Consider the following 24,498-nt stretch of genomic DNA (forward strand, 5'->3'; position numbering starts at 1 on the left):
GGAGCCAGAAGAAACGGCTCCTGGAAAAAAAAGTAAGGTGCTCATTCTTCAGGCTGAGTCGCCTTGCAATTCGGCCTGAAGACACTCCCTCCTCCCGACTAGGCCCATTCATTGGGCCTAATCTGGAGCGGAGTGCGCGGCTGGATGCTGGTGCAGTGCACTGGCTTTCAGTTGCGGCGACCCGTCTTTTGGAACGGAACCTAAGATGGCCTACGCTTCAGGTTCCGGTACAAAAAACTATGTCTGAACTTACCCTTAAAGAGGACCTTTCATCAGATCGGGCACATGCAGTTCTGCTGGAAAGCTGACAGTGCGCTGAATTCAGCGCACTGTCGGCTTTCCCGATCTGTGCCCGGTGTAAAGCGCTATCGGTCCCGGGACCGTAGCGCTTTAGTGTCAGAAGGGCGTTTCTGACAGCCAGGAACGTCCTTCTGCCTCGCTGCGCCTATCACGCTGTGCTCTAAGACTGGGGAGGAACGCCCCCTCCCTCTGCTCACACAGCTCGTCCATAGACGAGTATTATCAGGAGGGGAGGGGGCGTTTCTCCCCAGTCTTAGAGCACAGCGTGATAGGCGCTGCTGGGCAGAAGGACGTTCCTGGCTAACTGTCAGAAACGCCCTTCTGACACTAAAGCGCTACGGTCCCGGGACCGATAGCGCTTTACACCGGGCACAGATCGGGAAAGCCGAGAGTGCGCTGAATTCAACACTGCCTGTGCCCGATCTGATGAAAGGTCCTCTTTAAAGTCCATTAATTAATGTTAATGTGGACCTTCCCTAATTCAGCGATCCTCCATCAGTCACCAGGTGCCTTATCCCACCGATTCCTCTGTGTACATACAAACATTGCTTATTCTGTTGCGATTCTTCCTGTTTATCCAACCTCTCTTCTTACTGTGTCAAGCACATTTTCTTTCCTATTTTCATGGTAATCGAAGGTCTTTACACAGAGTGCCAATAGAAACTCTTGAATATTTGATTCCAGCCTCCCCATTGTGTGCTTAGATAAAGGCAGGCATTGTTACAGTAGCCATAGAAGAGCGCGTAACACACTTCCCAACACCCAAATTTCACTCTCCTTCGCAGAAATCAATAAATCCAAATAACAGATGTGATGTACAAGTGGTCCAAATCCCCCGCCAAACCTCAAAAGTATGGTAAACATTTTTTACTTCTTTACTTATTAAATATTTTATGGAAATTGGGGGGAAAAAAACAATATCTGGTCGGGACCGCACGTTGCGAAAACACCTAGTTTTACAGTACCCGCAAAGTGGATGAGATTCTGGCTAATCCCATCCACACATTGGCGAAAAAAAATCTGCAGTGGAAAATCTGTGTTTTCAAAAATATTCTACCCGCGGAAACACTGTCATGTTCCATATATGTACAAAAAGGACGGAAAGTCCACGGAGGAAAATCCCAATGAACGTGGGCCTCAGCAAATAAGTGGGAAAAAACACGACGGGAGCGCATCACGTTTTTTTGCACACCGTTTTTCATGTTTATATGATGGGAGAAATTTTATGAAATCTTTGAAAATTTCTGAAAAATTTCCATTTAATTTTATGTTGGCAAATGTAACCAACTGTTAAATATCAATGTCATTGGAACTAAAGGGAAAGTTCACACAGAGAATTTGCTTTGATCTCTGCCTCCTATTGAATACAATGAGAGTCAGGATGGATTTTTGGCACTGATTTCAGGCAGATTCTGTCTCAAAATCAGAGCCATATTACACCATGTGAACATACCCTTATTGATGTATTATACAGGACTGATCTATGGACTATACCATACCGTGCACATGGGGGTCTGCATCTACAGTGATATACGCTGTCTACCAATAAGTATTTGGATGATGTGTGAGGAACACGTAGATACATGACCCGAGAGTTCAGTATAAAATCAAGCCAGTAAGTTTTCTGTGGATCAGTTTCAATGTGAAACCACATCAATAAAGTAAATGAGAGCTGCAGTAACGACTCTGGGCCACTATACAGGCACTGGCGCTATCTGCCCCAACAGCTGATTCCTTTGGTGGCACTCCACTGATCAGATATTGATGGCCTATCCTAATGATAGGACATAAATAAAACATTGTGGCCAAACCCTTTAAACCATATTTGCCAACTCTCCCACAACATCCAGTAAACTCCAGAAATAAGGTGTAAGGCCTGGTGGAATACTCCTGTATCTGCTGGGCTCTATGTCATTCTGTACATGACGTGGGCAATTTTATGTGTTGGTGAAAACATGGGTGTAGTTAGCACCTTTATAAAAGTAGGCATGGTCTACTCGAAATGGGGCACAGTCCGCAGAGCCTTACTTATATCGCCCTGGGCCCCTGTCTCCAGCTGGGGCACCAGCAGACTCTTGTATACAGGTCCTCTGGATGATGTCACCAGTGATCCCCATTTGTACTTGGGGACCACCACAGCCAATGACAGGCACAAGTGTCAGGCAAAGCATGTCACCTGGAATTGGCCGCAACGGTAACCTGCACAAACAGCCCAGGGAGCTGTAAACTGAAGACCAAAGTTGCTCTGCTGGACACAGAGATTTAGGGAGAGGTGAGTAAACTTTTACTGCTTATGACCCCTTCTGCAGCACAATTAACCAATAAAAAAAGAGTAGGAGCACCCCTTTAAGTCTTTTAACAGTTCAAGGTAGACTATATTGAATGGATGCACATATTACATAGTTACACAGTAGATGAGGTTGGATGAAGACATCAGTCCATCAAGTCCAACCTATAACCCTACAGTCCCTACAGTGCTGATCCAGGGGAAGACAAAAAAAAAAACCATGAGGCTCCGGCCAATTGCCCCATTTCGGGGGGAAAAAAATTCCTTCCCGACTCCATTGGTCTCCTTGGGTTACTTTAGTTTGTCTGATCTGTTTCATTCAGTCTGTAGAATGGCACAAGCTCATGCAATAATGAATTCCCTCCCAGACTGAGAAATAACATTGTACAGAATAAAAACTTAGTTACAGAATTGATAAGATTTAAAAAGAGATAACGGTACATCATGCCCAACCTTTAATGTTACCCTGTTAATCCAGAGGAAGACAAAACCCCCAAAAGGCAGATGCCAGTTACCCCATATTCTGGGGAAAAATTCCTGTTCCCACATCCCATCCCAAAAATCTAATAAATGTAATATATTTTGAAGGATAACTTCCAAGCCCTTCGGAATATATTCAATAAATCATCCATCACAACATCATGCGGCTAATTCCATAATCTCACTGCTTTTACAGTAAAGAATCTTGTCTACCATGTTGAACTTTCTGGTTAGAGGCCAGTAAACAATGGATGCCAGTTGCCTTGTTCCATAGTCTAACTGCTTTTACAGTAAAGAATCCTGTCTAGTACAATGGTGAAACCTTCTCTCCTCTTGTTATAGAGGATACCCCTTTATCATGGCTAAGCCTAAGTAACCATATATACCAGTTGCGCTGGTTGGGGGAAAAAAATTCTGAATCAACATCCCAACCCAAAAATCTAGTAGCTATATCTGTAATATTATATTTTCAAGGAAAGCATTCATGTTCTTTGGAACTTGGGCAATAAATTGGCCATCCCAACATTATGTGGCAGAGAGTTCCATAGTCACTGCTTTTACAGTAAAGAACTCTGTCTAGTACAATGGGGAGAAAGATTTTTAAGATCTCTGTACTGTTTCTTTTAATTGAATATACTAGCGCATCTCAATAAATTAGAATATCTTCAAAAAGTTATATTTTTTGAGTAATTCAATTAAAAAGTGAACCCCATATATTATACCAAGTCATTACAAACAGAGGGAACTTTCTCAAGGGTTTCTTTCTGTTAATGTTGATGATTATAGCTAGTCCCAGTCATGTGACGTCCCGGGTCATGTGACGTCCCGGACGTCACTGAAGATAGGTAAATAATAGTGTTTTTTATGTTTTATCCCCTCTCGGTCTCCGATTATTATACTCTGGGGTCTGAAAAGATAATAATTGTTCATGGGTGTCCACAGTGGAGCATACTACTGTGTGCAAGGGCCACTATGGGGGATAATACTGTGCGCAGTGGCCACTATGGGGCATATTACTGTGTGCAAGGGCCACTATGAGGCATAATACTGTGTGCAGGGGCCACTATGGGGCATAATACTGTGTGCATGGGCCACTATGGGACATAATACTGTGTACAGGGGCCACTATGGGGCATAATACTGTGTGCAGGGGCCACTATGGGGCATAATACTGTGTGCAGGGGCCACTATGGGACATAATACTGTGTACAGAGGCCACTATGGGGTATAATACTGTGTGCAGGGGCCACTATGGGGCATAATACTGTGTGCAGGGGCCACTATGGGGGATAATACTGTATGCAGGAGCCACTATGGGGCATAATACTGTGTGCAGGGGCCACTATGGGACATAATACTGTGTGCAGTGGCCACTATGGAGCATAATACTGTGTGCAGGGGCCTCTATGGGGCATAATACTGTGTGCATGGGCCACTATGGGACATAATACTGTGTGCAGTGGCCACTATGGGGCATAATACTGTGTGCAGGGGCCTCTATGGGGCATAATACTGTGTGCAGGGGCCACTATGGGGCATAATACTGTGTGCATGGGCCACTATGGGACATAATACTGTGTGCAGTGGCCACTATGGGACATAATACTGTGTACAGGGGCCACTATGGGACATAATACTGTGTGCAGGGGCCACTATGGGGCATAATACTGTGTGCAGGGGCCACTAAGGGACATAATACTGTGTGCAGGGGCCACTATGGGGCATAATACTGTGTGCAGGGGCCACTATGGGACATAATACTGTGTACAGGGACCACTATGGGACATAATACTGTGTACAGGGACCACTATGGGACATAATACTGTGTGCAGGGGCCAGTAAGGGACAAAATACTGTGTGCATGGGCCACTATGGGACATAATACTGTGTGCAGGGGCCACTATGGGGGATAATACTGTGTGCAGGGGCCACTATGGGGCATAATACTGTGTGCAGGGGCCACTATGGGGGATAATACTGTGTGCAGGGGCCACTATGGGGCATAATAGAGTTTGTAATGACTCCATATAATATCAGGGTTTCACTTTTTCAATTGAATTACTACAAAAAAAACAAACCTTTTTGATGATAGTTTAATTTATTGAGCTGCACTTGTATCATTGACAACACGAAAGAAAGTTAAAGAAGAACAAATAATTATTATATTTTCATGTGAGTGATGCAATTTTTACAATGATGTTTATATAAAGGAGGACCCTGAGATTGGAAAGGTACCACTAAATAGAAAAAAAAAAAAAAAAAAACAAAAACAATACTCAAGGCTGCTGGCCATAAAACGTTTACTGTATGTGAACTAGTATTAGAAATCTGTTTTATGTACTTTTTTAGGCACTTCATTGCTTACTTTGTGCCATTTTTTTGTTCATAATTTCCCCTGAATTGTAAATCCCAAGACTATTTTATAGCTACGTATGTGGGAATTCTGCACGGAAATGTGCTGGTATTTCAAAGCACCTGGAAACCAATGAATGTACCTATTGTGGGTGGCAGATGTAATAGGAAGCTATGTTGTGGCTGTTTAACGTAACCTGTTTAATTCCAGCAATTCCACTGAGTCCTAGTTAAAATCTGGAGTCTACATTTCAGTCTGAGCTTGAAGGAATAGGAAGAGTTTCCCTCAGACCATTACAACATCAAAAGTCTATGAAAGAAGGGAAATTTGTAGAAAAGTAACAAGCCTGAATGGTTTATGTTTTTGCCCAAATCTTCATGAAATTCTTACTAAAATTTAAATCTTTGCAGTTTTTTTTTTTTTTTTTTTAATTGGGGCAAAAATGTGACATTAGCCTGTGACTAGATCCTAAGTAAAGATGGGTAGACCCCTCAGGTTTTGTTTCAGGTTCTGTGAGCTTGGGTACAATCCACAGCTTAAACTGGCTTAAAACATAGTGTAGATATATTTTTAGGGCTTTAAGGAACCCATCTATAAAACATAGCATAGAATACTCTTAGAGCTCTGAGGAACCTATCTATAAAACATAGTGTAGAATACTGTCATGGCTCCTAGGAACCTATCTATAAAACAGTGTAGGACACTGTCAGGGCTCCAAGGATCCTGTCTATAAAACAGTGTAGGACACTGTCATGGCTCCTAGGAACCTATCTATAAAACATAGTGTAGAACACTGTCAGGGCTCCTAGGAACCTATCTATAAAACATAGTGTAGAACACTGTCAGGGCTCCTAGGAACCTATCTATAAAACATAGTGTAGAACACTGTCAGGGCTCGTAGGAACCTATCTATAAAACATAGTGTAGAATACTGTCAGGGCTCCTAGGAACCTATCTATAATATATAGTGTAGAATACTGTCAGGACTCCTAGGATCCTATCTATAAAACATAGTGTAGAACACTGTCAGGACTCCTAGGATCCTATCTATAAAACATAGTGTAGAACAGTGTCAGGTCTCCTAGGATCCTATCTATAAAACATAATGTATAACACTGTCAGGACTCCTAGGAACCTATCTATAAAACATAGTGTAGAACACTGTCAGGACTCCTAGGATCCTATCTATAAAACATAATGTATAACACTGTCAGGACTCCTAGGAACCTATCTATAAAACATAGTGTAGAACACTGTCAGGGTTCCTAGGATCCTATCTATAAAACATAGTGTAGAACACTGTCAGGGCTCCTAGGCATCTATCTATATAACATAGTGTAGAACACTGTCAGGGCTCCTAGGCACCTATCTATATAACATAGTGTATAATACTGTCAGGCCTCCTAGGAACCTATCTATAAAACATAGTGTAGAACACTGTCAGGACTCCTAGGACCCTATCTATAAAACATAGTGTAGAAGACTGTCAGGGTTCCTAGGATCCTATCTATAAAACATAGTGTATGACACTGTCAGGACTCCTAGGAACCTATCTATAAAACATAGTGTAGAACACTGTCAGGGCTCCTAGGAACCTATCTATAAAACATAGTATAGAACACTGTCAGGGCTCCTAGAAACCTATCTATAAAACATAGTGTAGAACACTGTCAGGGCTCCTAAGAACCTATCTATAATACATAGTGTAGAACACTGTCAGGGCTCCTAGAAACCTATCTATAAAACATAGTGTAGAACACTGTCAGAGCTCCTAGGAACCTATCTATAAAACATAGTGTAGAATACTGTCAGAGCTCCTAGGAACCTATCTATAAAACATAGTGTAGAACACTGTCAGGGCTCCTAAGAACCTATCTATAATACATAGTGTAGAACACTGTCAGGGCTCCTAGAAACCTATCTATAAAACATAGTGTAGAACACTGTCAGGGCTCCTAGGAACCTATCTATAAAACATAGTGTAGAATACTGTCAGAGCTCCTAGGAACCTATGTATACATCTTAGTATAGAACAATCTTAGGGCTCCAAGCACATGATGTCACCAGGAGAGAGGAGTCCAAAAATAGGTAATGGAGAGTGATTATAAATGTTTTTTTTTTTTAATATATATATATTTGTTCACCTCCCCTGAGCGTCCACCTATTACACTCTGGTGCAGGGGTGAACCATGGAGGAGGGGGCGGGGCCGAGCAGAAGGGGGCGGGTCCGAGCGGAGTGAGCGTCTTTAACAGGCAGAGAGCAGGCGCCGAGAGGACCTGCTCTCTGCCTGAGCGTGAGGGTGGCCGCTGGAGCAGCGCTGCTCCAGCGGCCTCCCCAATCCACCGCTCAGTGACGGTGACCCTAAGCCAGTCCAGGACAGCTTGTCCTGGACTGGCGTAGGTCAGCAAAAATGCCGCCCTCCCCGTGGCCCTGGCATAGCAACGCCTGAAGCGGTTGCTTCAGGCCGCCTCATGGGAGGTGCGGCGCTGCTCTGGTGTGAAGATACCCTAGAGGAGTATAATGTGACGGTAATTTTAGTTCACCTGAGATAAATCTCCATTTGTTCAGTTTCATAAAAAAACCTGAATGTTGTAGAATATTTGGGTTGACCCTGGCTTGGTTTGAGTTGGTTCTACCATTTCTAAGCCTAAGGGGCCATTCATAGGCATTCAGTCGTTGCTCCTTAGGACATAGTCACACAATAAGGGTGCATTCACACTGAGTAAACGCTAGCTTATTCTGAACGTAAAACACGTTCAGAATAAGCGGCGTCTAAAGCAGCTCCATTCATTTCTATGGGAGCGGGGATACGAGCGCTCCCCATAGAAATGAATGGGCTGCTTCTTTCACTCCGTGCAGTCCCATTGAAGTGAATGGGGAGTGCCGGCGTATACGGCAAGCTCTGCTCATGCCGGAGCGTACACGCCGGCACTCCCCATTCACTTCAATGGGACTGCACGGAGTGAAAGAAGCAGCCCATTCATTTCTATGGGGAGCGCTCGTATCCCCGCTCCCATAGAAATGAATGGAGCTGCTTTAGACGCCGCTTATTCTGAACGTGTTTTACGTTCAGAATAAGCTAGCGTTTACTCAGTGTGAATTCACCCTAAAATTTGTAGACGCCGACAAATTCTCCTTCAGGAATCCCACTAAATCTGCTGCAAATTTTGCCATAGAAAATTCTGTGCTGACTAGGAAGGAAAAAAAAACAGCATGTGCTATTGAAATGAATATGGGCTGATTTCAGGTAGACTTGGAAGGCTTTTTGGACAAGACAGTCTACTTTGAAGACATTTCTTTTTAGGTCATACTCTAAACACAGTAAATTATGTTTTATTGAGGATCTTTCATATATTATCATCTCTACAGTGATATGTAACATGGCATATGTTAGAGGACACGAAAGGTCCCCTTTAAATTGATTTTCATGGCCTTACTAACTAATGGGGAACCTAATAGTGTATTTTGCTTATATTTATTAACATAATCCTGTTCATCCATTATTTTTCACATTTTTTTTTACTTATTTTTTATTTAACTAAATTGAATCCTATGTATTATTAATGCTTTACTGCCTGTGCATGTAATAAGGTATTATATCCGATATGTTGCTTAAGGTTGAGGCCCCCACAGAAAAGCTGCTTTTTTTGTTGCAGATTTTGTGGCGGTTTTATGAGAGACTATAAAAGTAATGGGAAATATATATGATATTCATATACTTATTTCTTCTGTTCAACCCCCTATAGGTTCAAAAATCCGCAACAAAAAAAAAAAGCAGCTTTTCTGCAACGTGGGAGCTTAGCCTCAATCTGTCAGTGTCACCATAAGAGCTGATACCAAGAGTACTATGGCCTCGACGCCTGGTGATACTGCTATTGCTATTGATTCCACAATCTAAGGGCCCGTTCCCCCGATGTAACGCGCCGCTGATTCTGACACGTAAACAAGTGTTAGAGTGAGCGCTTCAAAACAGAATCCCATTGACTTCAATGGGTTCCGTTTAATGCACGTAATCAATAGGTTTAAAAGCCTCCTATTGATTTCAATGTGTAGCGCGCGTAAGGCGGCACCCATTGAAGTCAATGGGATCTATTTTGAAGCGCTCACTCTGACACGTGTTTACGTGTCAGAATGAGCGGTGCGTTACATCGTGGAAACGGGCCCTTAGGATTGAGGTGTTTTCTGGGTCCAGCTGTTGCTGCAGGGTGTTGGTTGTCAATCCCAAAAATGTCATCAGGAATCTTGTACTGTACAGTACTCTTCAGTAATCCCATAGAAAATGAATAGAGCATCAGTGTTTATTACTTTATTGCACCACATCTGGGTTATTATACTCCCATTGATTTCAATGGGAGCCTGGATTGCATACGCCGCATTATTTTGCGGCCGTGATTTTGCGGCTGCAAAATCATGGCCGCAAAATAACGCGGCGTATATGAGACTAACTCCCATTGAAATCAATGGGAGCGTGTACGGCGCTCAAAATCTCACACGGCGTATACGTGCCAGGTCACGTGGCACGTTACTCCGTGTGAATGCACCCTAATAGTGGCAAATTTCAAAAATCCAAAAATCTGCGGTTTGGTTAAACTTAAGAATTGTGGAAAATTTGCAACAAACCCATCTCTAATTATAGTGGGACCCAGCGACACATGCACACAGCTTTGAGCAGAGCATAGGACTAAACTTTGCTGTGATGACTTACAAGGTGTTTTTCACATGGCCATTCCATTTTTCACATGTCAAATGCCCAAGAAAAATGAACATATTCGTCCATTTTTAACACTTGTCAAAATGGATTATCGTTAAAAATGGACCCATTGACGTCTATTGAGTCTGTGTCTGTAAAAAGGATAAATCTAGGCCATATCCGTGTTTTTGATAGCTTTACATACACAGATTTTCACACGACCTTACGGACAAATACAGAATATCACTAGGGTTGAGCCAATTTTGACTTTTCAGGATCGATTTTGAAATCCGATTTCCGATCATTTTTCATTCGAACCCGATCTCGATCCCAATTCCGATCCCAATGCAAGTCAATGGGATTTTTTTTATTAATCGGAGAACGGATTTTAAAAGCAATCCTATTCACTATACAGCATGGAGTCTAACAATTGAACGCTTTAATTATTAGAATCCACGCTGTGTAGTGAATCACTAAGTAGCCAGAGGATTTTTTTTTTTAATCCTCTGGCTATTTAGTCCCCCCTGGTGTCCACTTACCTGCAGAGATGGCTGCTCCGGTGTTCTTCTTCACCTCACTGCCGCTCCACGCTGCTCGCCTCGCTGCCCCTCCCTGCCAGATTAGGAGAGTGTGGGCGGGTTAGGAGAGTGTGGGCGGGTACTGGGAGGGGAGACGTCACATCTCCCCGCCCTGTACCCGCCCACACTCTCCGAAGCCACAAGCCCCGCCTTCCTAGCTCTTTAAACACTAACCTGGGAGGCAGGGCAGTGAGGCGAGAAGAGCAGCGTGGAGCGGCAGCGAGGCAAAGAAGAAGGAGAACACTAGAGCAGCCATCTCTGGAGGTAAGTAGCTACTAGAGATGTTAGTTTAGTCTCCCATTAGAATGAATGGAGGCAGCCGGCGCGGAGGGGGTTAAGGCTGTGTGCCGGCTGCTTCCATTCATTCCTATGGAACCGCAGCAGAGCCTTCACACTGAGTATACACTCCGCTCAGAATGAGCGGAGCGTATACTCAGTGTGAAGGCTAAGGAAAGCATTGTGGGAAATAGTACCGATCTCAATCCCACCTAAGAAGATAGTGTTCGGAATTCCAATTGCGATCGCTCAACCCTAAATATGACTTTTTGGGGCATAAATGATTAAAATTGTTCTTACCACACCCTGTTGGAGTTCTCCAGTCGCCCACTGTAATTCCCAACGCTTGACATACCAGAGCATAAGCTTGAATAGCCTGGCAGAGGCTAGTGCCATTGTCCCTGTTGCCACAAAGGTCATAGACACAGCTATGGACAAAGGCGGTGGGGTCCACCACAGTCCCACATTCCCAAAGAGGACTCCCTGTAAGGTTTATAAATCCACAATATTCGGAGGTAAAGTAAAGCGATTCCATCGCAGCGTCACATAAGCTACAGTTATCTACACACCCAGAAGAACATTTCCAGTCTGGGTGATAGACTCTCCAGCTCTCTCCTAAATCTATTACAGACACTGCCAGTCTTCCATCGGAGCGGAGAGTGTCGTCCTCTGGGTTTTTGTTGTAGTTGCCGCACATTCCACAGGTAGAGTTGATATAAGTTCCTGGGACTGATATAGACGCATAGTGTTCCCCATCATAGACCACTAGCAAACCAAAATCAGTCTCCACTGCTGTTGATAAACCACTTTGATATATTTTTATGGCTCCATGTTCCAGAATTACTGGAAGAGAAAATATCAAATCGTTTACCTGCAATAAGAAAAATACAGCATTACATTTTGGGAAAATATCATCATAAAACCATATTTAATTTAAATTTTATTTATTTAAATTTATATAAATTTTTTTATTGTATACATATTTTTCATTTAACAATATAGTGGAATATTTATGTGAAAATTCACAGAAAAGAAATTTTAAATTATAACGACACTGGCCACTTCAGTAGTCAGCTTTACTGTATGGACTGGGGCAAAATGAGCAGAGTCATCTCATTAGTAATAAATGGTGTATGAGTCAATTCATTCCTCCTCTATTCTGTTGTATTGATATTTCCAGACGATTTACCAACTGAAAATACAGCCATGATTGGCATGTATGCAGCTTCTGCTACTCTTAATACTGACTACGTTTTTAACTGATGTTATCCCAGGAAATTTTACAGGTTAAACTGAAATCTTAGTAATATACGAAACTAAACAGAAATTCTTATCACGACTATGACACCAAAACCACTGTTCTAGGTTTTATAACCATTGAAGTGACCCCTGCAACCTCAGCTTCCCTGCATTGTACAAGAGCCTGGACTCCAGTTAGAAGCAGCATACAGATCTCAGCTCTGGATAGAATAAAGAAGTGCAAGATTTCCTAGAAAGGAGTCAAAATTTGTTAATGCCACAAATGCTGACGGAAAATCAAAAGTACCGTATATACTCAAGTATAAGCCGACCCGAGTATAAGCCGACCCCCCCCCCTAATTTTACCACAAAAAATTGGGAAAAAAAAATTGACTCGAGTATAAGCCGTTTTTGGGTGCAATAGTTGCTGGGTGCTGGGGAAGAGGAGGGGGTGTTTTGGTTGTCTGTCTGCCCCTTCCCTGAGCTTCAGGACTGGGTTTTTTTTCCCCACTTGGAATTCAGTCTGGCTGAATATAGGGTATCTGCAGTGCTCCTATTAACCCCTTCCTGACGGAACAGGAGCATTGCAGATCCCCTATATTCAGTAGACCGGGCACTGTCAGACACAGGGACATCTAATGTGTTTGTGTTTCACAGTCATTTTCTACTTTTATATGTATTCTAGGGAAAGGAGGGATTTAGAACTTTTATTTACTTTATTTTTTTATTATATTTTTTAAAGCTTCTTTTTTTTCACTATTTTATGGGAATTTCTATACATTACTATTGCGGCTGGTCATAGACACCCCCTCCCCCCCCAAAAAAAAATAAAAAAAATAAAATAAAAAAAATTATTTTAGGCTTGACTCGAGTATAAGCCAAGGAAGGCTTTTTCAGCACAGAAACTGTGCTTAAAAATACGGCTTATACTCGAGTATAGTTTAAAAATTTCGGAACACTTTAACACTGAATGATTTTTAAATATAAAAAGCATGTGCCATTATTTCAGTTTTTTACTTTATTTGCACGACAAACCTGGAGCATCTTTACGTGTTACACCACCCATTGTTTGGCTTAGGCGATGCCAAAAAATTTGACAAAATTTTGGCTCATATTTTGGCTGACGTCACATCTTGCGTCATGCCCCTTGTTGGCGCAGGTGTACAAATTGTGTAAAATATATATACTATTAAATCTGGGCGAACATCCACTTTTCCTTTTTTTTTTTTTAGGCAAGGTGTTCCGTGAACAGGAGAACCAAATAAATTTTCTCTGTACGAAATTTTGTTACAATATCCAGCAAAAGGATCAAAAACATCTATTCTACAGAGATGACTTATATTAGTTTAATTTTGATACTATAAAGTCCAAGTGCGACTGCAGGTCAGGACCATTTATGGTCCATGAATTGTGATTTATAGTTATTTTCTTATTTCTTGAGAGTCCTATAAACGTAGACATGGTGGGAACAGAATAATCTTCATCTTTTTCTACGAGCCGTAAACTGAGTACAATCTAAACCCCATCAGAATTGAGTAGGGAATACGGAATGTGACTAATGATGTTGATGGTTCTCCCGCCGAGTTGCCGCATATTGTATCAAATCTTTATTGCAGCTTAATTTGTCTTTCTAGATTTTGGCAAGATTTTTCATGGAGAACAGACTGTATTATGGCCATGGCCGACTCTAAATTCTTTACTGTTCTCTATCGGATCTTTCAGATAATTGACTTAGGGTGTTAAATGTCTCCGAGCTTTAAGGATTTTTTTGAAAAGCCCTCTTTGTCTATTTTTGTATAATCATTTGGTTAGAATTCAACCCACTTTTCTGTTTCTCTTCTGTTCTTGTTACCCCTAATGAACCCTTAAGTTACAGGATGTAACAAAATCACTTTGGAAGAAAAAGCTGGACTTTTGCCATAGATGCTAACAGACTCTAAATAGAGCCAAATGATTCTGGTTGTTGAAGTAAATTGACAAGGATGTGTATCAAAAAACCTTTATCTGACTTAATGAGCATATTAGAGTGGCTGGTCTTGGGAAGCACAGTCTCAAACTATTGACTGCTACGTGGTATTGGTAGAAGTGTGGACGAGCTTCCCAACCCTTGTGCTAAATACATTGGAGTTTGTACCAAATTGTACGCGTTAGACTATTTTAAAGGTATTCTACCATTAAAACCTTTTTTTTGGTGGATAAGACGTTGGAATAGCCTTTAGAAAGGCTTGCACAGTATTTTTAGTGGCCATTTTCCCGTGGCCTGTGCGCCTGCGCAGTCTGCTCTGCTCAAGGCCCGAGGCCTAGAAGTTACGAGCCTGTGCCGGAATAAGACATTGAACATGACGCAGTGGACGAAGAAGGAGGCGGCCCTGGAGACACGTCTCTGGCAGCAGTGGGGATGCCCCCATCACTGTTTGAGCGCTGGGTCCCACCCCCATCGCTGCGAGAGAACTCATTTTCATACTGGTAAAAACTGGTGTTTCTAAGGAACAGCGCAGTGGAGACCACGTCTAAAGGTAAGAGACGAATAGCCTTTCTAAAGGCTATTCCAACGTCTTATCCACAAAAAAAAAGGTTTGTTTAAGGAACTGTCTGAAAAAAAAATAGTCTGTAGAGATGAGCGAGTAGTATTCGATCGAGTAGGTATTCGAAATACTCATACTTGATTGAATACCACTCGCTATTCACAGTAAAAACTTGATCCAGAACCAGCACTGATTGGCCGAATGCTATATAGTGTAGTGTAACGGTGTATAGCATTCGGCCAATAAACGCTGGTTCTGCAGGACGAGTAAAAGCAAAGCAGAAGGAGTCCGGGCCCACATACAGAGAAAGAACCATACAGAGTAGGACATGGCGCGGGGAGAATGATAGACCCGCAGGATAGTATTTTACCTTTGACTAGCAATCCCCAGCATCCCTCCTGCAGAACCAGCGTTGATTGGCCGAATGCTATAGAGTGTATAGCATTCGTTCAAACAACACTGGTTCTGCAGGAGGCTCGTCTTTGACAAGGTGAACTCTAAGATCGGACCACAATGAAGACGGCTCTAATGTTAAATATGCAATCTTAGACTCCACTTCATCAAAGACGAGCCTCCTGCAGAACCAGCGTTGATTGGACGAATACATTCTATAGCAGGCATGTCAAACATGTGGCCCGGGGGCCGCATGCGGCCCTTTACAGGCATATCTGCGGCCCACACAAAAGTTTCAAACTTTGTCTCTAAACTTTAGAGACAAAGTTTGAGACTTTTGTGCAGGCCACAGATGTACAAAACTCACGATCAGCAGTTGGAAAGTGAGCGGTGGATTGGGGCGGCCCTGCTGGACGCAGCGCTGCTCCAGTGGCCACCCCTCACCCTTCGCAGAGAGCAGGTCTCCCTGCCTACTCCGCTCCGCCCCCTCCTCTCTGCCCCTCCACTCTGCCCCTCCTCCCCACACGCTGGGTGACGTGGCCACGTAATCAGGCCCGCACCCGACGTGTGCCTGTGTCCTCCGCGGTCTCACAAGACCGCTGCGCAGGCTGAAGAGCAGAAGCAGGTAAGCTTCTGCAGAAGAAATTGTGATTTTTCAAGTACAGGATAGGGGATAAATACTAGATTTATGATGATGGGGGGGGGGGGTTGGAGTGCTGGGGAAGGGTTGGGGTGCTGGGGGAGGGGGGCTTTTTGATGTCTGTCTGGCCCTTCCTTGGGCTTGAGGACTGTTTTTTACACACCCACCTTGTAATTATTTCACTTGGGGGTTTATTGGAGCATTGTGAGGCTCCAGCCTGTCATTCTATACTTTCTATTGTAGGCTACTCTATGTAGCCTGCAATAGAAATGCCGGATTTTTGTGATGCATGGTATTAGTGGTCAGTCCCCTAGGCCCTAGCCATTAGCTGCTGTGTGCGGCCCTCGCAACAACCTCTTGTTACTCATGTGGCCCTCGGGGTACCCTGAGTTTGACATGCCTGCTCTATAGCATTCGGTCAATCAATGCTGGTTCTGCAGGAGGGATGCTGGGGATTGCTACTCAAAGGTAAAATACTATCCTGCAGGTCTGTCATTCTCCCCGTGCCATGTCCTGCTCTTTACGGTTCTTTCTCTGTATGTGGGCCCAGATTCCTTCCGCTTTGCTTTTACTCATCCAGCGCTCGGGTACTAGGCTAGTTTTGACAGTCTGTGCTCTCCTGACAATGTATAGAAACTGCATCCAGCCCTAGATAGTTCTCGATGCTGACTTCCCAAGTACTGCACTCTCTTTTGCTCCTCCTCAACACTCTCCTCCTGCTACTCGTGGACTTGGTGACTCCCATTTGTTGAATAGTGGTTCCCCTGAAACGAGCATTTGATTCCCATAGACTGTATTGGGATTCAATATTCAATCGAGTAGTCGAATATTGAGGCTCTACTCGAAACGAATATCGAATCTCGAATATTTCACTACTCACTCATCTCTAATAGTCTGCCATTTTCCCAAAAACAGTCCTTAAAGAGGTTGTGCTATTATGGACACTTATCCCCCTATCCACAGGACAGAGGATATGTGTTCAATCACTGGGGTCCTGAACCCTGGGTCCCCCAGTAATCAGGAGGACGGGGGTGACCAGAAGTCCCTTGAAAGCCTCCTTGTGAATGGAGCACCAGTGCACTTGTATGACCAGTGCTCCATTCAGTTTTATAGGGGTATCGGGACTGTAATCTCCTGCAGCCCCATAGAAGGGAATGGCGCACAGGTCATACAAGTGCACTGGTGTTTCATTCACCAGGAGGCTTTAGGGGAATTTTTGGTCCCCTGTGCTCCTGAATACTGGAGTTCTCAGCATTTTGGACCCCAGCAATTGGACATATCCCCTGTCCCACATAGGACATATATATTATATATAGGATACTTTTTGTGTACAGTATATAAAAGTGGAAAGGAATGTAATGTAAATGCTACTGTAGCAGCCAGTGCCAGACAGCTGCTCCAGAGGCAAATAATATATCAGAAATAGAGATGAGCGAGTAGTACTCTATCGAGTAGGTATTTGATCTAATACTACGGTATTCGAAATACTCGAATTCGATCAAATACCACACGGTAAACGAGTAGTTGAGTTTTGGAACAAATGTCCAACAGATGTCAGGGGCAGTTACAAAAATGTAAAAAATGCATACTCACCTGTCTCTGATGCTCCAGAGTCCTCTCGCGTATATCGTTTCTCCTGTTCCAGCGGCATCTCCCAGAAATGGGACACCGGAGAATTGGGGACAGGTATGTTTGTTTTTTTCCCAATCAGTATGTCTTTGTAGAATGGGACAAAATCCATGCAAACACGGGGAGAACATACAGGCTCCTTGCAGATGTTGTTCCTGGCGGGATTCGAACCCAGTATTCCAGCGCTGCAAGGCTACAGTGCTATCCACTGCACACGGCTAATATAAAAGTTAAAAGGTTTGTTCATTTTTGCCTAGACAACCCTTTAAGGAGGGGGCTATTTTACCTGGTTCAAATCCAGAAAATGTTTTAGGGTTTTACCTTTTTTTTTTAATCAGGTGACTTTTTTGGTTATACATGGGGCTTTATTTTTATGTTATTTATTTTTTCTTTTTATCTTTTTATGCATCCAAAAAAGTGAATAACAATGAGGGAAAATGTATGTTTTTTTTTTTACATTTTTCCAATTTGTTTTAGAGCACACGGCACTACTAGGAATATTTTAAGCATATTTTTTTCCCTTTCTGTTCCGGTAATTTTTATATAGGGGATGGGGCTATAAACTGTGATGTGGACGCGGTATTGGAGATTTTTTCTTATTTGACTTTATTTTTATTTAGCTTTTTATTTATTTACTTGTTTGTATATTTCATACATTGTGCCCCCCACCCCATAAGGTCATAATAGATCTTTGGGGGCATTTTACAATTATTTTCCCTGATTTTCCCTGTAACTGGGACATCTACCATCCTGGTCTCCATAGAAGTGGGTTCTTTACTTTACTCTTTACTGCAAGAGCAGTGAAATTATGGAACTCTCCACCAGAGGAAATTATCATGGACAATTTACTTAAAAAAAAGTTCCGGCTGCGCTTTAATGCATTTCTGGACTGTAGTAATATTACGGGTTATAGTTACTAGATTTCTGGAGATAAATCATTTATTCAGGGATTTATTGTACTAAATCAGAGCCGGGAGCAAATCGTTCCCCTATAATGAGGAAAACTGGCTTCTACTTCATGGGGATTTTGCCTTTCTTTAGATCAAAATTGCAGAACAATAGGATGGAAGGATATCGTTTCTTGATTTGTTTCAGGCTCCATTACTGACCGTAGGGGTCTGTACTGTTACCATTAAAGGGAGTCTACCATCGGAACCCAGAATATAACCTACCCCCACAGATAGATTATGGTCACCTCAATCAAATAGTGGTGAATTGCAAATCGCTGCTTCCACACAAATTTTACAAGGTCAACAAGGTGTAAGCCAATGACTGGTCAGGTAATGGAGGGGGTGTACATCTCGCCCAGACTACTCAGGTGGGTGAGATGAGAAAACTCCAGGAATGTTTGTTCTCAGCAGACAACTTTCGTCTGCTGAGCATTTTGGTAAATGTTCAGTATTGGGCTCGATTTTTAGGAATGGCAGGTAGGTTGGTAGTGGGACCTGTCATTTCACCTCCCTCCAGTCCACACTTTGGGGATGTTCCTGCAGCGACTCAGCTGTAGAGACACTCCTCGTCAAGGAGGCTTAAGAAGTTGCTCCAGCAGCAACACTTTGGCAGAGCTTGGCTGGAGAGTGAAAGAGAGAGGTCATATTTTTGGAGCTGTGTCCTGAATGACTCAACTGGCTTTTGATTTCGGTGATTCTAAGTGAGGTAACCTATTCTATGTTTAGTTAGAGCCTAGCCGGGCAGGGATTTATTTTTGTATTGTTTCCTTTTGTTACTGCACTACCTTTTTGAGTGAAAATAAACTCTACTTTTGTTTTTGGACTAAAGAATCTGGACTTTTGTGTCTATGTCACCCCACCTAGCAACCCCAGACCCTGACAAAGGGCATTGTCATTGTTCCAAAGAGGTAAGTGATAGAACCTCATTGCAATGTATGGAAGCGGCATGCAGACTTTGCCGGCGGCCGCCGCTTAACTCCTCGCGTGCCCCCGCTTAACTCCTCGCGTGCCGCCGCTTCAAGCCTTATATAAGGCGCACCGGACTATAAGGCGCACTTTCGATTTCTGAGGAAATCGAAGTATTTTATGTGCGCCTTATAGTCTGGAAAATACGGTAGTCACAGTGCAGAGGGATCTACCCTATTCTCATTAGCACAAGGAAGTACAAGAAGCAATGGGATGAAACTAAAGGGAAAGAGATACAGATTAGACATTAGGAAAAACTTTCTGACAGTGAGGGTAGTGAGAGAGTGGAATAGGCTGCCACGGGAGGTGGTGGGCGCTCCATCAATGGAAATCTTCAAGCGGAATCTGGATAAACATATAGCTGGGATGATTTAGGAAAACCTGCACTCGCAGGGGGTTGGACCCGATGGCCCTTGAGGTCCCTTCCAACTCTACCATAAAATAAATAAAAAAAAATAAATAAAAAAAAATATTGACAGTAATAACAATATATATGTAACAGACTCACAAAAAACAAAAAGAAGACACTGAGCGGCGGTAATAGTGTAGATCTGTTATGAAATTGCTCACACCTATAATGGTATAGAATCAAAGTGAACTAGATGGCCCCTCACCTTTGTGTGTTATTGGTGTCACAACACCAATAACACTTGACTAGTGAAGGGTGGCAGCAGACCGGTCCAACATCCAGAGATCAGACGTCAATCATAGGCAAAGGAATTTGGGTACAAACACCCCAACAAATATTTTCCTCCAAGAGACTGAGCTGTCTATCTCTTGGAGAAACCCTGTCTAAGGTTTTTTTTTTTTTTACTATTGCACTTGTTAAAGGGGAATCTTCCCTGAAACGCGTGTCCCTTTAAATAAAGAGATGTGTCTATTTGAGTCTTCGAGTGAGTAATTATTCCTGAGGAGCACAATTGGTCTATTTGTTGGGGTGTTTGTACTCAAATTTCTTTGTATATGAGTAACACAGGCCGCGATTCACAAGGGGGAAACATTGTTTGCTTCAGGTGATCCTAACCTATCTATCTGCGGGGACGTGGTAATATGTTGGGTTCTAGTGACAGACTCCCTTTGGCATTATTAGAATTAAAATAGAAGTTGGACTTCATAGTAGTATTAAATATTTACAATTAATGGCACATCCTAAATGGGTTACTATTGGTTGACATTACAATGGAAAAGGACATGGCTGTCATTATTATGATATATTTCACTCAATGCCAGTCTGCTGCATCAAAAGCTTGGGAGATATTGTCTTGTATTAGAAATAAAATAGAAAAAAAATGGTCTTTTGATTGCTTTGAGCCCCCTGGGCCCAGTACAGGTGGTGGGTGACAGAAGGACACTGTCTGTGGTGAGCTCCATGTGGGAGAACAAATCCCACCCCATGTATGAAACCTTGTTGGCACTTGGCAGCACTGTAAGTGACCGTCTGCTTCACCCCAAGTGTGAGAAGGAGCGCTATCACAGGTCCTTCCTCCCAACAGTGGTCAGGCTACATATTCTACATCAGACCAAGCGAAGATCTCTCCGCACAGAGAACTAAATGATCCTGAAGTCTTCTTTCTTTCTTTTCTTCCTATCTGCTATGGATCCTAGTATTTTTTTCTCAGCTCATGTGTGTCTACTTCTGAAATATATTACTGTTTGTTATCCTGTATCTGCGTTACTATGCTGCTGTATCACACTGAAATTTCCCCTTGGTGGGACTATTAAAGGATTATCTTATCTTTATAAAATACTAGGGCAGTCACTTTTTGAATATGCAGTCTAGATTTGGAAACCACTCCAAAGATTCAGAACATTAAACAGAAAGGCAACCAAATGAATATAAGTTTAGGAAGAAACTTCATATGTGCCAACCCTTTAGTCTCTATAAATTTAAGGACTTCAGTTTCTAACAATACAAATTCAATACACTATCACACCAAGCTGAAAAAAACAAGAGATTGGAATCCAAATCAGGACCACTGGGTGGGTGACCACACATAGACTAATACAGTATAAGCAGACCTGACAGAGTATCGTGAAATCAACTGGTCACCATGCACCACACATCTCGAGATATGTTGAGCCATGAAGAAAGGTAAGGAAGGAAGGAAACCAATGCATAAATTCTTTTTGTGGTCACTGCTTGTGGACAATCGACGTTTACAAGAATTACTTTTTCCCAAAAGTCAAAATCTGTCTACATGACTGGTGTATAGCACCAATATCCGTCTAAACTAACTTCATAAAAGTAATTTTTTTATCCCTTACCTTTACTTTCCCAAACCCTTCCTTGGGTATGACAATGTTATGTGAGTAGACCTCCACGGAGATGTCTCTCAGCCAGGACACTGAAGACCCTCCACGGTTTTCATTCTTTGCTTCTATGCTAAAATATGGAAGATGACTTCCTTGGTTGCAGTTCCGGGCAAGAAGGTAAGAACAAGATCCTTGAAAGTGGAAGAGAAGGCCATCAAACGTGTGATAATGAGGGTCTCCAAAGACCACACAAGTGCTGCTTTCAACTGGTAGACACTGGAAGTATTTCTCCTTTGGTTCACAGACTTCATATGGCCCACATATTGAATCCTGGCATGCTATTTCATTATTGAAATCAAGGCAGCGACACCTGGTGGTGCAATTACCATTTTCCCAAAACACCTGTCCTTGGCGCACATAGTGACCTGATGGGAAGAAAATATTAAGAAAACATTATGCTATGCGCAAAGATTCTGTAGACAGGTGCATCAATGTCCCTCAGCTAAGGCCAATTCTCAATACAACATAGTAAAAATAAAAATGTATATGATATGTAGGGGTCAGAAGAAGTAGCTGTCAGTCTTCATGTAAAGACCCCACACCAATACGTCTACCATTATTACTAGTAAAAAAGTCAGACTTTAAATAAAAGTTTGAAATAAGTACCTATCACAAAAGTTAGTGTCTTACTATATAAGTATGTGTGGCACAGGGCTATAGATACAACATCTCCATAGAGAAATTTTTTGGAAAATAATGTAATACATTTACAGCTATTGCTTTATTGTAAGGATTCCAGGTAGATAGAGAGCTTCGGTACATACCTTTAAGACTACAGCCATTTGCTGGATCAATCTCCTTCCCATCTATTTTGAATAACCAGCGTCCTGGGACGTTCACATTGGTAGTTTCTTCAATATTAACAATCTCAGGGGACCGGGATCCGGGTACACTGAAAAAATTAGTGCTGTTTCCACCATTAAATCCAGCCTGGAAATAAATTAGAAAACTTTATTTTGTGTTTTTAAAAGGATTGGATTATTTGGGGAAGGGGGGGGGGGGGTATTTTATATGTGTTTTGAAAATGAATTTAATTTTGGGTACTTGATGTCTCAAAGTTCAGAAAAGATAATTGGGGACAAAAGGAAAGGATAAGGAAAGGAAAAGGAAAGGGAAAGGAAAAGACAAGGGAAAAGGAAAGGGAAGGGGAAGCGAAAGTAAAAGGAAAGGGAAAGGAAAGGGAAAGGAAGGGGAAAGGAAGAGGAAAAGGGAAGGGGAAGGAAAAATGAAAGGAAAAGTAAAGGGAAAGGAAAGGGGAAAGGAAAAGGGACAGGGAAAAGAAAAGGGAAAATAAAGGAAAAGGAAAGGAAAGGGAAAGGAAAAGGGACAGGAAAAGGGACAGGAAAAGGAAAGGCAAAGGAAAGAAAAAGGAAAGGGAAAAGAAAATGGAAAGGAAAAGTAAAGGAAAGGGGAAAGGGACTGGAAAGGAAAAGGAAAGGGAAAGGAAAAATGAAAGGAAAGGAAAAGGAAAAGGGAAAGGGATAGGAAAAGGGACAGGGAAAGGAAAAGGAAAGGGAAAAGGAAAGGGAAAGGAAAAATGAAAGGAAAAGGAAAGGGAAATGAGAAAAGGAAAGGTAAAGGAAAAATGAAAGGAAAAGGAAAGGGAAAGGGAAATGAAAAATGAAAGGAAAGGGAAATGAGAAAAGGAAAGGGAAAGGAAAAATGAAAGGAAAAGGAAAGGGAAAGGGAAATGAAAAATGAAAGGAAAGGGAAAGGGAAAGATAAAGGGAAAATGAAAGGCAAGGGAAAGGAAAAGGAAAGGGAAAGGAAAAAGAAAGGGAAAGGAAAAATGAAAGGAAAGGGAAAGGTAAAGGGAGAAGAAAGGGAAGGGAAAGGAAAAGGAAAAATGAAAGGAAAGGAAAGGGAAAGGAAAAGGAATTGGGAAAGGTAAAGGGAGAGGAAAAGGAAAGGGAAACGGAAAGTAAAATGCAATGCAAAACTGTATAGCAAGCTATCCCATAAGGCTTAAAAGGAATGAATTGCCTTTTTTTACATTTATTTATTAAAACCAAATAGTTAAATGACATGTATTTCTTCTAATCTGTTTTAATTTTAATGTAGATTTTTTAAATTCAATTTCTTGCACATGATTACTGGGGCAGCCATTTTGCCTGAGCTTCTGCTCTAACAGCATTTAGTGATATGCTTTACAGCACAGTCATGGCTATAGGCAGCCATGTTCTGGAGTCTAATCTATGGGACTCTATGTGTGGGGTGAATAGATAATCTGTGACTTCATCTAGTGTCAGTATGCAATGATGGCTCAATGATGTTATGTATAGAGGCGTTATCTTCTGTTGTAAAATTTATAGAGGTATTATCTTCTATTGTTATGCCATCTTGTGATTAAAAAGAGGTCAATGCTGCAAAAATTTCCAAGAATTGACAAGTGTCAGCCTATTATTAGGCTTAGCTAAAATCGCAAGATGTGGTACTTAAAAAATCATTCTATGGGAAATGTTAAATTTTCAAAAAAAACTTTACTTAAAATAATTCATTTTTGGCAAAACATTCCCTTTAAATGAAACACATGTAACTCTGGTGTATATTTAAGATTGGCTGGTATCTATTTCTTACCTGAGCCATAACACCTCCTAAGCCCGTAAGAGGGTCTCCTCCACTCGCTGTCCCAGTGGTCCATGTAATCTCTTCATAATTGAACATAGCAAAGCTTGATGTGCCATCCGAGATCAGCAGAGCTTGAAATGTATTCACCTGTCGATGTAATGGAAGAATCATGAATAGCTTTACTTTTCCTTGCCGTCTCTTCCAGATTGACAGGTAGCATTGAAACATAAAGAGATTGGAACAATGAGATTATCTTATTACTGGCCAAAGAGCAACTTGACATCTAGAGCTTTTATCTTATGTATTTTGG

General features: G+C 42.1%; 1 protein-coding gene across 1 annotated transcript in view; it reads right to left on the reverse strand.

Moving 5' to 3' along the window:
• TECTA (tectorin alpha) overlaps nt 1–24,498 on the reverse strand; it is a 93,404-nt gene that overhangs the window by 62,162 nt on the left and 6,744 nt on the right. The window contains exons 4-7 of the mRNA XM_075279126.1: nt 24,198–24,335; nt 22,385–22,550; nt 21,573–21,985; nt 11,266–11,836 (exon numbers count right to left, since the gene is read on the reverse strand). Coding sequence (XP_075135227.1) covers nt 11,266–11,836; nt 21,573–21,985; nt 22,385–22,550; nt 24,198–24,335 — 1,288 coding nt within the window. The remainder of the gene's footprint in view (nt 1–11,265; nt 11,837–21,572; nt 21,986–22,384; nt 22,551–24,197; nt 24,336–24,498) is intronic.

This window comes from Leptodactylus fuscus, chromosome 6, assembly GCF_031893055.1.
Source record: "Leptodactylus fuscus isolate aLepFus1 chromosome 6, aLepFus1.hap2, whole genome shotgun sequence".
Classification (NCBI taxonomy): Eukaryota; Metazoa; Chordata; class Amphibia; order Anura; family Leptodactylidae; genus Leptodactylus; species Leptodactylus fuscus.